General features: G+C 56.6%; 1 protein-coding gene across 1 annotated transcript; it reads right to left on the bottom strand.

Annotated features, from left to right (window-relative positions):
• Positions 1-4,241: 4,241 nt before the first annotated feature.
• Positions 4,242-5,325, bottom strand: TOMM6 (translocase of outer mitochondrial membrane 6). Its single transcript, XM_009906242.2, has 3 exons — positions 5,198-5,325; positions 4,992-5,093; positions 4,242-4,408 (listed from the first exon to the last, which is right to left on the bottom strand). The coding sequence occupies exons 1-2, from the start codon at positions 5,323-5,325 to the stop codon at positions 4,997-4,999; spliced, it is 225 nt and encodes a 74-aa protein (XP_009904544.2). The 3' UTR covers positions 4,242-4,408; positions 4,992-4,996.
• Between the last annotated feature and the right edge of the window lie 7,742 nt (positions 5,326-13,067).

The raw sequence follows: 13,067 nt of genomic DNA, 5'->3' as shown, positions 1-13,067 counted from the left end.
GAATTCCTGAGGGAGGGCATTTGTGTGTGTGTGCTGCTGCCAGTCACTGAAAAGTAACCACAAAGCAACAGGAGATCAAATGGAAGTCCCTCTGGCTGCTGGCTGCAGGGGCACTGAGCTCTGGTAGGGGTTGGTGTTCCTGAGAGGCCCAGGGCTCGTCTGTCCCGGAGGCACGCTGGATTCTTTGCCAGAGCAAAACAAACTCTCTGTCTGGAAAAGAAGAGGAAAGATCATGCTTCACATGGCCTTTTTCATCTGGGTGGAAGGGGAAAGTGTTGCTTTCCCCCTGCATCTGTCCTTCCAGGCCTGCCCACCCGTTCAGAGGGTGAGAGGCAGCCGTGGTTTGCTCTGACCCCCGCTGGCTGAGCCGCGCTGGCTCTACACCACGGATCAAAGCCTGCTGCAGCCTGAGCTGTTCCTGCAGTGAGCCAAGGCTCTTCACCACCAGTGCTCATCTTTTGACTGAGTGAGTTTGTTGGTTTGTTGGGTTTTTTTACATTAATGTTTGAATTCAGGTAGTCCTCCAGCTGAGGGGAGCTGGGCGAGCTCCTGCAGCCACTGCCACCTCCCCCTGCCCAGGCAGATCTTGCCTGCCGCCCTCAGCAGCTTCCCCGCCTCAGGTCAGCTGTGCTGAGAGAGGAGGAGGTTCTGCAGGCAGAGAAGTGATTGCCCTGACAGGGGAGGAAGGGATTTCCACTTCCAAGTAAATAAACTTGGCTTTTTTGCAGCACTGTGAGAGGTTCCTGTCAGACTCAGCTTTGGTTTGGAAGCGATAGTGTATGGCATTTTGTGTGCTGTTTGGTTGCTATTTGTCTGCTGCCCCAGGGCTTCTTTACTCTAAGCACAAGTCCAGTGCTCCCTTCCTGCTGGGCACTGTTATATAGTGTCCTGGCTGCCAGAAATTCTGACTGGATGTTGCCTCTCTCCATCAGGAAGATGAACATTCCACTCACAATGACAGTGGAGCCTGCTCGAGTGTGTGCCTGGCAAGTGGCAGCCTCCAGAGCAACTTTTGTCCCTCCTTCCTGTGGCACAGCTTCAAATCCTGCTCTACATTGATGGGAGACTAATTCCAGGTTTAGGCTCTGCTGCTGCCACCACACAGACAGCTTGAGCAGTGTGTGTACCCCCAGGGTCCTTCCTGAGCTGCTGTGCTTCTGGTTTTCTGCAGGCTGGGGGCAGGGAAGGAGCTGGGCTGAACGAAAAGGAGCAGCAAAACCAAAGCCAAGCAGAGCAGTGAGCTGGGATCTAAGTTTAGAAGGGACAGGAAGCATCTGATCAGGGGTGTCACAGGACTGCCTGTTTTGCAGGCCATGGCTGTGAACCAAATCCAAAGCCAGCCTCATTGTCAGCCACCTCCCCTTGGTGTTGTGGCACAAACTTTCTCTGCTCAGTAGCTTCAGCCTGGCAGAACTGCTGCTTCCCCAGCAGAGTCTACAGTTCCTAAGGAACAGGACCCCAGATTCTCAACTTCTAAAGAGGAGCTGCCTCCTTCAAGCCCACAATGGCACTGTCAGCACTCTGGCTGCCTGGAAGTGAGGAAGGAGATGCCACAGGTGCTGACTTTACCTGATTTGGTGACTTTTAGTCTCGAGAACACCTTCCCAGTAGTGGTGGCAGGTGGTGGCCTTGCTCCTTGTCCCTGCTGAAGAGCTGTGCCCTGGCCTGTCAGAGCAGGACCCGGTGGGACCTGTAGTAGGAAAGGCCTCCTGCTGTTCCTGTTCCTGCTCCACAGCCCCTTGCTGTGGCAGCTGCCTGAGGGTGTGAGGCTGCTGAGTGTTGCTCCTGCTAAAGAACCACTACCACTCCCTCCCCTCAGTGGCTGTGTCCTGGGATAACCACATCCATCCCCTGAGGATACCCTGGACTGCTTGCAGCTGTGGTAGGGCAACCAGTGCCACTTGTGTGGCCAGACAAGGCTAAGGGCTGTGTGAGAGCACAGGCAGCCTGGGGCTGTGCACCAGGAATGGCACCACAGGCAGATGAGGATGACCACCTCTGGGTCTCCTTCTCCTCCACACAGGGTTAGGGCTGCACAAGCCCCCAGCTCTCACCCAGCAGTGGCATTTTCACAGCCAGAGTCACCTTCACTCCCCTCACATTTATCAACTGACCTTACCAGGCCTGCCCCTTGAGGCTGTTTCCTACTCCCATGTGAAAACCAAGTCTGCACCTGGTTCACCAGGTGTGTAGATGACAGTAACCTAACCACTGGCAACCCAGAGCCCATCTGAAGGAGAATTAGGTCTCAGTTACTCCCTGCTTAGTTTCAGCTTTGGTGAAGCAGGCACAAACTCTCCTTCTGTACACCCAGTGCTCAGCTGACAGGAAGGGAGCAAGCAGAGCTTGCTTTCAGAACCCTTTTACAGCTCTGCCTTTCCATAACAAATGAATAAATGTATCATTAAAGACAGCTTAGAAACATCAGATGGCTTCTCAGAGGGGAGTGCTGCCAGGGTGAGCTCCTTTAGGGAGTGCTGGACCGGGGCAGGATGCTGCTGGGGACACCCTGCTGCTGCTAATGCCCTGCAAGCTTCACTCTTGCCTTGAGTAAGGGCAGAATTAAAGCTAATCTTTAGCACTTCCAAGTAATCCTGCTCCGAGTTCAGGCTGCTGGAGGGCTGCTGCTGGCAGAGGCTGCAGAGCAGATGAGCAGTTTTCCCCTCAGTGTGAAATCCCTGCGTGGAAACAGGAGGGAAATGCTGCCCTGAGGAGCCAGGCTGGAGCTGGGGTGGGTCTGGTGCTGGGCCAGTGAGTGCTGGGGGAGCTGAAGCCAGCCCAGCCTCACTTCTGCTTCCAGTTGCTGGTGCTTGCGTCACTAATGACTTAAGCTGATGTTGCCCAGGCCCTGCTCCTGCATGGGGCTGCCTTTGCTCCAAGGACACTCCCAGGCAGCAGCCAGTGAGGAGGGAATCCAATTATTGAGTGCATGCCTCTGGCAGGCTGTTGGGGTGAGCAGGCTGCCCCTAATCGTGGGCTCAGCAGCTTTGCCTGGAGTGGAGGTTTGCTAGGACAGCATCCAGCAAGTCACCTGTGGCAGCCTCAGGGACTTAACTGCACTGCCCTCTGCCTGAACCCAGGCCCCAGGAGGAGATTAGTGTTGATCTTAATCAAAACAAAGATTAACCATAAAATGACTTCATGTTCTAATTAATCCTCTTTTCCTGCAGAAACCCTGTCTGCATAACTTGCAGCATGCAGGCTTCAAAAGCACTTCCTTCCTTCCCAGGATGTTCAAACACCTGCAGGTCTGAAGGGTCTTTAGCAGGCAGGGAACTGAGTTCCTCTCTGGGGCAGGTAGCAGAGGGCAGTTTTGGGTCACAAGCATGGAGGCAGCACCACATAAGAATGTCTTAAACTAAAACCCTGTGTGGAACTGTCCAAAGAATCTGAAGCCATGTTGCAGTCCTGCTGCCACATCCCTCAGGCCTGGGGAATTCTTCTGCTCTGCTTCAAGAAGCTGTTGAATAAATCAGCCACAGCTCCTGCCTGGCATGGGGCACTGACCCTCCCAGGCAGCCTCACCTGGGGCTTTGTCTCCCCCAAACAGCCTCATGTAGGACTCTGTCCCCTCAAGCAGCCTCACATGGTGCTTTGTCCCTCCCAAAGAGCCTCACCTGGGGCTTTGTTCCCCCTGAACAGCCTCACCACCCACAGCCAGGCTTCAGAGTTAAGTCCTCCAGGGCAAGCTGCAGTCCCAGTCCAGGGCACTAAATGCTATGCAACACCAAATGGCTTCTCCTTCCCACACCCAGTCAGCATTCCTTGCCAGCTCCCAGCTTTATCCCATCCAGCCATTGCCCCCAGGAAACCCTCTGGTGGTTAGAGAAGTTTACCTTAGGGCTCGTCAGAGTTTTGTTCTTTCCTTTGAGCGAGTAGCAGAAGGGTCCTGGGCCTGCAGAGCCAGGCCCTGGGCTCCTTCCTTTTGTCTTTGGGGTGTGAGAATACAAATCATGTTTTGATGATTCTTTTGGTAAATCTTTACTCTTTTTACACCTTGGTTTTTGTAAGCTGAACTTTTCTTATTAAAAAGCAAACACACAAGGCCTGAGCTGCCAGTGGGTTGTGCCATTCTTTAATACACAGCCAGGGGGGGTGGGGCTGGGAGAGCTCCAGAAGAAACCTGCAGGCACAAGGGCCTCACCCCCTCCAGAAAGTCATTCTCACTGTGCCCTGCAGAATGGAAAAGGCATTCTCCTCCTCCTCCTCCTCACACTGAAAAGCTTCTCCCCACCCCCCACCCCTCCCCCCCAGTGTCACTGCTTCAAGCAGGGCAGCTTTAAAGTGCGAGTAGCAGCTCCCAGAGAAGGAGAAGAGGAGGGGCTCCTGCTGGTGGCGCCTGAAGGCGATCCCTTCCGGTCCTCCTGGGGCAGGGGCGAGCTCTTCTCCCTTGCAGCTCTCCTCCTTCCTAGGGCAGCAATGGAGCAGAGTGAGACAAGGCTGTTTCCAGCTGAGTCTGCTGCTGTGTGGCTCTAGAGCTCCGGGTTTTAGTTCTCCTGGTTCCAGGGTGGGCTCGGGATTTAGTCCCTCTTGTAGCTCATCATCACAGCATCCCAAGACTGGCTTGGGTGTGAAGGGATCTTTAAAGCTCATCCAGTCCAAACTCCCTGCAGTCAGCAGGGACATCTGCAACTAGAGCAGGTCGCTCAGAGCCCCAAACGACCTGCAATAGTTTCAGGGATGGAGCATCACCCATCTCTCTGGGCCAGCGTCTCACCACCCTTGGTGTCAAACGTTTCCACCTCCCCACTCTGAATCTCCCTCTCTTCGTTTCAAACCCTCCCCCCTTGACTTGCCACAACTGACCTCGCTAAACCTTCTGCCTCCGTTACCTGTTATTTGCCAACCTTCCCTTCCCGGGACCCCTCCCGTGCCATGCTTCGCGGGGGGTTCTGCCAGCGCCTGCGGCCACCGCTGCCTGGCGCCGGTTTCTACAGCAGCCGCTCCCGGTCCTTGTCCCCGCGGCCTCTTAGCGCGCCCCGAGCACTCACCGCAGCTACGGGACGGGTTGCGGGGCCATCAGGTCGATATCCGTCAGGTTCCGAGCGACCCAGACTCCAGCGGCGAAGAGCCCCAGGTTCACCAGGAGGTTCCTGCAAGAGCAAGCGGCCCCGCTGGCTTTTTCCCGCGCTCCCTCCCGCGGCCCTGCCCGGCGCGACCCCGCTCCTGCCGGCTGCCCGACCCCGCTCCCACCCACCTTCGGAAGTCATTGCGGTCGGTGGCGAAGCGGTAGGCGCTCCGCAGCCACCCCCGCAACCCCTGCGGCGCGGTCCCGGGTCCCGCCGGCGTCGCCGCCGCCGCTGCTGCCGCCGCCGCCGCCGCCATGCTGCCCTCTGTCCCGCTCCGGGGCGCCGCGCGATGACGTCACTTCCGGCGCGCCACGCCGCGAGCGCTCCGCTCCATGCGCAGCCCTGGGGCGCTGCTCATAGGCAGCCAGGGGGGACGCGACGAGAGCGCTGGGCTTGCACACTTGGGGGTGGGCACCCCCTGCCTGCCTGGCATGGAGGGGGACAGCGCTGGGCTTGCACACTTGGGGGTGGGCACCCCCTGCCTGCCTGGCATGGAGGGGGACAGCGCTGGGCTTGCACACTTGGGGGTGGGCACCCCCTGCCTGCCTGGCATGGAGGGGAACAGCGCTGGGCTTGCACACTGCGGGGGTGGGCACCCCCTGCCTGCCTGGCATGGAGGGGGACAGCGCTGGGCTTGCACACTTGGGGGTGGGCACCCCCTGCCTGCCTGGCATGGAGGAGGACAGCGCTGGGCTTGCACACTTGGGGGTGGGCACCCCCTGCCTGCCTGGCATGGAGTGGGACAGCGCTTGGGCTTGCACACTTGGGGGTGGGCACCCCCTGCCTGCCTGGCATGGGAATGGTCTGCGGAAAAACTCCACAGCTCAGAAGTTGTGAAGTAGGTGCTGAGGCGCATGGGGATGGGGGATCCTCCTCAGCATGCGCAGCTTCAGCCGCGCTAATTGCCCTCTTGCTTCCCTGCACTGGTACACAGGCAGCGAGCTCCACAACCCGCCTGTGCATCTTCATTTCCTGGTCCTGCCTCATGTTATAATGAGCTTGAGGTCCGCTCGCGCAGCGTTCTCTGGTGGTCGTGTGGTGGTCGTGCAGGATGAAGCAAGTCGTCTTCCTCAGAGATGAACTTTTCACCTTTCTTCCTCGCACATGCTCCCCGGGCTCCTTGGCTTGTTTTGCAAGCAATTTCTCCATTATCACGATAGCCCTGCACCTTGCAAGCAGTTTCTCCCTTATCACGATATATCCTTGCATCTTCTCATCCTCTTTGTGCAAGCAGTCAAGCAATGAAGCCTTACATCTCACACGCTCTCATCCTGTTTTCTCAAGCAATAAATGTTAAGGATATTTATATTGCCCACTCAGCTGCCCCCAATCAATCAATCAATCAATCAAGCCTTCTTTAGCTCCTAATTCTCTGGCATCAGGAACACCACTGCTCCTGCACACTCGTGGTGTGGACACCCCCTCCTCATGTGACATCAGTCGGAGCTGTAGTGCAGCACACATCTGGTCTGAGATAAAGGAAATGCCACGAGGAGGGAAACCTTATCGGAAAGAAGGTCACAAAACCTCCCTGTTGGGCACCGGCCTTGGGAACGAGGGTTAGGAAGAAGGTCTTCACGGAAAGGGTCATCGAGCACCGGCGCAGGGCTGCTGTGCAGGGGGGGTGTGGAGTCACCGCCCCTTGGAGGTGTTCGAGACGCGGGGATGCGGCGCTGCGGGACGCGGTTCCGTGGCAGCGGCTCAGCGGCGGCGCTGCAATTGTTCCCTCCGGGCGAGCGATTTGGGCTTGGAAGATCTCAAAATTCTCTTCCAACCTTCTATGATAAACCCCCAGAAGAAGATGAAAAGAGTTCAACCGGAGGACAATCTCCAAACGACCACCAGAGGCCACCAGAGGAGCCCTGAAAGACCCTGGCGGGGGGGAAGAGAGGGGACAAGCGCTGGGACCTGTGATGAATATGCAAATCAGCCGCACAATTAAAGCCAGCGCTGCTGGAAGCCTGCCGGGTGCGTGCTTGCCGGAGCGATCCGCCGTGCAGCCCGCCGCGCAGCAATGCCTGCTTCTTAACGCTGCCTTGGTGTTAAGAGGTTGATTTATTCCTGTTTTGGGGAAGAGGATTTGGTTGGCATCCCCAGCCGGGACACTGCTCTAGGACCTCGACCGCTCCGCGGGATCGCAGGAGCTCCGAGCCCGCACCGAGGGATTCTCGGGGAGAGCCCCCGATCCCCGGAGCAAAGAGCTCTGAGTAAGACCCCTGGGAAAGGTAAAGGCATTTCTGGCCAGGAGGGAGCCCGTGGGGCACAGCAGGAGTGGCACAGGGCTGGAAAGGAGTCGATCCTATTGGCACCATCCGGGTGCGGAGTCTGGGCGCTGAGAGTTCCACTGGGAGTCGAAAGCCTCACTTGGAAAAGGGCTTTGAGTCCCTTTTGGGGTTGTCGGGGCTGTGAATTTTGTTCTCCAAGTGTCGTCCCCCCCCAGCCTTGTTAGATTCTGACGTGGTTTGGCTGTGTGCTTTTGGCTTTGGGGCTCAATTTGGCTTTGTCAATTAGTTTTGCTTCGTGAGCTTCACGTTGTGGATCCATTTTGCTTTGTGATTTTCATTTGCCGAACCTCTGCTTTCTGAATTTCGCTTCCTGGGTTTGGTTTTGGTGAACTTCTGCTTGGTGAATTTCCTTTGCTGTGTTTTTGCTTGGTGATTCACATTTTCCCCCCCACCCCCCTGGTGAAGTTTTGCTTTGTGTGGTTGGGGTTTTTCTTATTATTTGTATTAGGTTTGGGTTTGTTTTTTTTCCCCTTATTATTATTCGGTTTTTTTTTTTTTTCTTATGATTATTTTTGGTTTGGGTGAATTTTGCTGTGGGAGTTTTTCCTTCTACCAGCACCTGGTTGTTTCATTCAGCACATCTGGGTTGCGTGGGCTCGGGGTTGTGTAACTGCTTGGGTCGTTAGAGGGCTTCGGCTATGGGCTCTGGGCAGTCTCGGGAGAAGGGGGTGGCGAAATGCAGCCCTCTGGGTTGGATATTAGCCCACTGGAATGACCTGGGGGGGCACCTATTGAGTAAAAAGGAGTTGATTCACTACTGCAATGTTTTGTGGCCAGGGTACGTTCTGGATAGTCAGAACCAGTGGCCAAAGAATGGGACTGTTAACGAGGAAACCATTCAGCAGCTCACCACGTTCTGCAAAAAGCAAAACAAATGGCTGGAGGTCATCTACGTGGCTTTGTTTTCCACCCTGAGGAACCATCCTGAGTGGCAGACAGGAGCAATGCCAAGAGATCCACTCCTGGCACAAAGAGTGGTGTTGGAAGAGAGGGAACGTGAGGAAGAAAAGAGGATGGGAAAGTGGGGGTCTGGAGAGAGGTCTCCTGGGCAGGCAGATCCTCCCTCCCCGGGGAAGAAGGACCCAGGGGCTGTGGATCTGTCGGTCAGTCACAGGGCCCCGGGTCAGGGGAAGGCAGTGGTGCCAGGGAATGCAGCACCAAAACAGGGAGGTGGGAGGTTGGCTGGGGCTGGGGAAGCAACAGGAAGTCCTGAGGGCAAAGGAACAGGAAAAGAAAGGAAGAGTGTAGCAGGCGGTAGAAGTTCAGCAGAGGGTCCAGCCGCTCACACAGGCAGGCAGAGGGCTCAGCCGCCCACCCCATCCGGGGAAGCTCTTGGACCTGACGGCTCAGAGGCAAGGCACAGAGCCCCTCTCTCTGGGACTGAAATTTCTGCCTGGTGGGACACCACCAGAGGACAAGCTGCAGCTGACCCCCAGACACCACCAGAGGACAAGCTGCAGCTGACCCCCAGACACCACCAGAGGACCCTTGGAAGGGAAGAGAGGAGAGCTTGGCCAGAGGACAGTCTGCAGCTGACCCCCAGACACCACCAGAGGACCCCTGGGGATCACAGAAGCACAGCACAAAGGTCGAGCAGTGGTGCCGATAAGAGCTGTGGTGATGTGGGAGGTTTCTGGGGCATGCCATGGAGGTGTGAGATGAATGAAAGCTTTGCTGCTGGAGCAATAAACCAGTGCCTGCTTCTTCATATTTAGCACTTACTGCTCAATCCATTGCTGTTAAGAGGTTTAGTCCCAATTGCAGGAGCACCCAAGAGAGGTCACCCCCTTCTTCTACACTTGCAGGGGTGGGGGACACCCCCTTGTTGCTCCCCTTGGCTCTCCACAGGCTGATTTTAGTGCTTGGAAGGTGCACCCCGGCCACCCAGGCAGGTGAAACCCCCCCCCCCAGCACTCCCCAGCTGAGCCCCACAGGAGGGGGTTGTGGTCCTTGGGAGCTGAGGGCAGCTGCTGCCGGGGAGTAGCTGCTGCTGTGTGTGGAGAGAGCAGGTAAGAGGAGGGCTGAGTGGGCAGGGAGGGAATGCTCCGGGGGGGGGGCGGGGGGTGGTGGATGTGGGAAAAGATTAACCTTTTTATTTTGTGTGGCATAAAAAAAAGAAGAAATTTCAACTGTCTGCAACGTTTCACAGCTTGCAAACTGTGTGAGCTCAGCTTGAGTGCCACAGTGACCACGGCAGGGAGCTGAGAGCCTCTGGGGAGGAAACAGGGGGGGAGGGCAGGAAGGAAGTTTGTGTCTGCAGCAGCAAGAAACTGCAGAACACAGGAGAAGAGCTTGAGCCAGCCCCGGGGGGCAGGAGGGCAAAAGTGAGGAAGACTCAGAGCCTGCCTCCCATCGACTTAAAATGACTTTGGGGAGCTCACAGACTATACAACAGCTGCCTGAGCACTCCTTTGACTAAGGACTCCCAGCTCCCCTTTTTGTGACAGGCAGATGAGCTCCTAGGGCTCTGCTGGGGGTGCAGGGTCTTTAGGCGAGCTCCAAGAGCACTTTGGCTTCAGAGCTCATTGAAGTCCTGGAGTTTGGCTTTCTCCACAGCTCGGTGTGGGCTGCAGCCCAGCAGCTGCTCCCTCTCCTCCTGCTCCCTGTGGATTTGCCAGCGGCTGGATCCAGAGCCGGGAGGGTTGGAACCCCAAGGGGCGGTGGGCAGGGTGGCATTGCAGCGGTGATGGCTGGAAAACAGAATCCAGCAGGGTGGGGGTGGTGGAAGGGACCTCTGGAGCTCACCCAGTCCAACCCCACTGCCAAAGCAGGGCACCCACAGCAGCTTGCCCAGGAGCACAATGCCCAGGGCGGGTTGGGGGCTCTGCAGAGGAGGAGAATCCACAACCTCTCCGGGCAGCCTGCTGCAGGGCCCCAGCAGCCTCCTGTCAAACGAGGCTGCTCTGTCCCCCCACCCCCAGCATCCCCCACCCTGTTTGCCCTCTCTGAAGGCTTTCAGTCCACCCCGGATTTTGGGTTTTTCCCTGTTGTTTTTCGCCTCCTCTGCTAACACTCAGCTGACCTCCAGCCTCTGCTCTCATCTCCTCCCACGGCCCTCCAAGGCTGCCCCCTCATTTGCGCTGTTGGGCAGACCAGTTGGACCCAGCCTGTTATCAGAGCGTTCTCAGCACCCAGCCAAGCCTCCCACTGGTACCTGATAGGAAGCAGACGTTTGTCAGGATGATCCATCCCAGGGAGATATCTCTACCCTGTCCTGACACATCTGCCCACGCTAATGAACTCCCCGGGGTGCCAGTCCCGGTGGGAACATAGGGAAACAGGGGGGAGGAGACTCCGTAGGTGCCTGGCAGAGGTGCCCAGTGCCTGGCTCCTCCAGGAGCTGATGCAGAGGACTGGCAGCGGCCTTGGCAAACCCTCCGAGCCTCAGCCAGCTCTGTCCCCAGGGCTGCTGGAGGAGCGACAGAGCTGCGAGCAGGGCTGAGCCCCGGCTGCGGCGCTCGAGGGTGACACCGGCGGCTCCGGCAGCAGGGCAGCCCCGGGCACGGCGGCGCCGGGCAGCTCCCGGGGAGCCCCCCCTGAGATAGGTTAAGTGACATTGGTTATTAGGAAGGTATTCTAGAAACTGCATTTAGGCTTATACAAGGCTAGCCCTGTTTACCAAGCAGGATGTAACTACAACTGCAGGAGTTGTACGAGGGAATAGCAGCTGCCAGCCAGCACTTCCGGGAAACTAAGAACACAACAGTTCTGGGAAACTGGAAGGGCACTGGAGGAAGACTTCTTACTTCAGCCTCAACGACCACCAGATGTAATATGCAAGGAGGAACTACAGAGTGTAAAAGAAGACGGCTTGTATAGTTCTGGTGCGGCACTGGTGGAGCGCTGACTCCCCTGTCCAGCCCTGCATCTTGCTTATATTCTGCTTGCTTTTATCATGCAATAAATTCGGAGTGGATTCGGATCACTTGTGTGGTCTCAATTTGTAACACCCCGGCGCTGGACCGCAGGCTCCCGGTCAGTGCCCCCGGGGATGGAAGGAGTCATACCCGGGGAGCAGGGCACTGGGCACGCCGCCCCTCTCCCCCCCCCCCCCCCCCCCCCAGCATCGGCCAAGGTGGGTGTGATGGCAGGGTCCAGCCCTGCTGGGCCCTGTCCTGCTTGGGCCACTATCCCCTCCTGATCCCTGCAGCTGTGCTGCAGCTTCAGGGGGTCCTGCTCCCCAGAATCCCCCCGGCACAGGGCTGGGAACACCCTGGGGGCTGTGCTGCCGATCCAGGTGATGCTGCAGCTCGGATAGCCTCAAACAACTGCTCCATGCCCTTGTTAAAAGGGTTAAAAAAAAAATGTTTGTTGTAGCCTTATTGTATGCAGGAATTTGCTGTGCTGCCAAATGTCAAACCACAGTATTGTGGCCATGCTAGCAAAACTAAGAAGAGCTTGATAAGGATGTTGTGGAACCTTAAGATATCAGCTTTAAGCAAAAAACTGCCCATAGATGGTAATGTATAGCTAGGGTTGAAGGAGAGGACACAGAGGAAGACTACTTGCTTCAGCCTCACCGACCACCAGAAGGTAGAAGACGACCCCCTAGCAACAGTTGGAACATGCACATCTCGAACTCTGAAGAGACACGAACGTGGAAGAGCTACCACATAAAAGACTGATGAACTCAAGGGTGAGGTACAGCAGTTGATGGAGCTGTGACTCCCCTGTCGTCCAGCGCTGCATTTGCTTTATTGATCATTGCCTTGTGCAATTTGCATTACATCAAATCAAATTTAAATTGGTTTTTTGGTCAATTCTTTATAACACCCTGGGGGTGCAGGACCCCTCTGGTGTCAGTGCTCCATGCCTTGGGGGTGCACTTGAAGCCACAGAGCTGGGGGTGAGGCAGGACGTGGGCTGCCCCCCGAGGCTGCTGTGGTGCAGGGTTTGCTGGCCCCGCATCAAACTCAGCTTTAACCCAGCTTTGCTGAGGGGTCTTGGATAAGCAGAGGCATTTGGCTGTCCTTGGGCCTCAGAGAGCTGGTTGAGAAGAGGAAGAGCCCAGGGTCTGCGCAGCTCTCAGGAAGCGGGGGGGCAGGAGCCCCACCCGGGCTTCCTGTTTGTTCCACTTTGCTTGCAGCAGTTGAAATCGGCGTGAGGAGGCCTCTGGAAAGGGAAGGAGCAGCTCGTAGCTTAAGTAGGGTGACCACGCCAAAGGCGCAGGACAATGCCCAGGGGCTTTGTTCTGGCGCCGGGGGAGCGGTGTCCAAAGCACCACTTTTGAGCAGCGTTTGTAGCGGTTTGGATACAACTCCCTGTCACAAAGCTTCTCATTCTCAGCAGTAACCTTTAAGATCGTTGGATAGGTGTCTTCAAAGCCACATTCCCTAGGGCTCCACGGAGCTGCTCAGCTTCTCGTTTCTGAGCACGGTTCCGGCTCTGGCGCTGGAAGTTGCCATATCTTAGACTGTTGCTACCCAGAGGTTGCAGCACACACCAAGCGCTTCGAAGCTCAGCGAGGGTGGTTCTAAAGCAGCCCTAAATAACTAAGCGTTCTGCTTTCAGAGCCTTGATCGAGTGTTTAGGTTACAAAACGTTTCTAATGGCTTAGAGAAAGACGAGAGCCTGGGCGAGCCTCTTGTGCTGTGCTTCCATCTCAGCGCTGGACGCAGGCAGAAGCCCTTCAGAGGAGCTGTGTGTGCCGGCAGGGAGCTTGGTGCAGGCTCCCGTACAAACAGTTGTGCATCCAAAATGACCATGGCAGGTG

This window comes from Dryobates pubescens, chromosome 35 (genome assembly GCF_014839835.1).
Source record: "Dryobates pubescens isolate bDryPub1 chromosome 35, bDryPub1.pri, whole genome shotgun sequence".
In the NCBI taxonomy this organism is placed as follows: Eukaryota; Metazoa; Chordata; class Aves; order Piciformes; family Picidae; genus Dryobates; species Dryobates pubescens.
The sequence above is the reverse complement of the archived record's forward strand: the minus strand, read 5'-3'. Positions and strand labels throughout refer to the sequence as shown.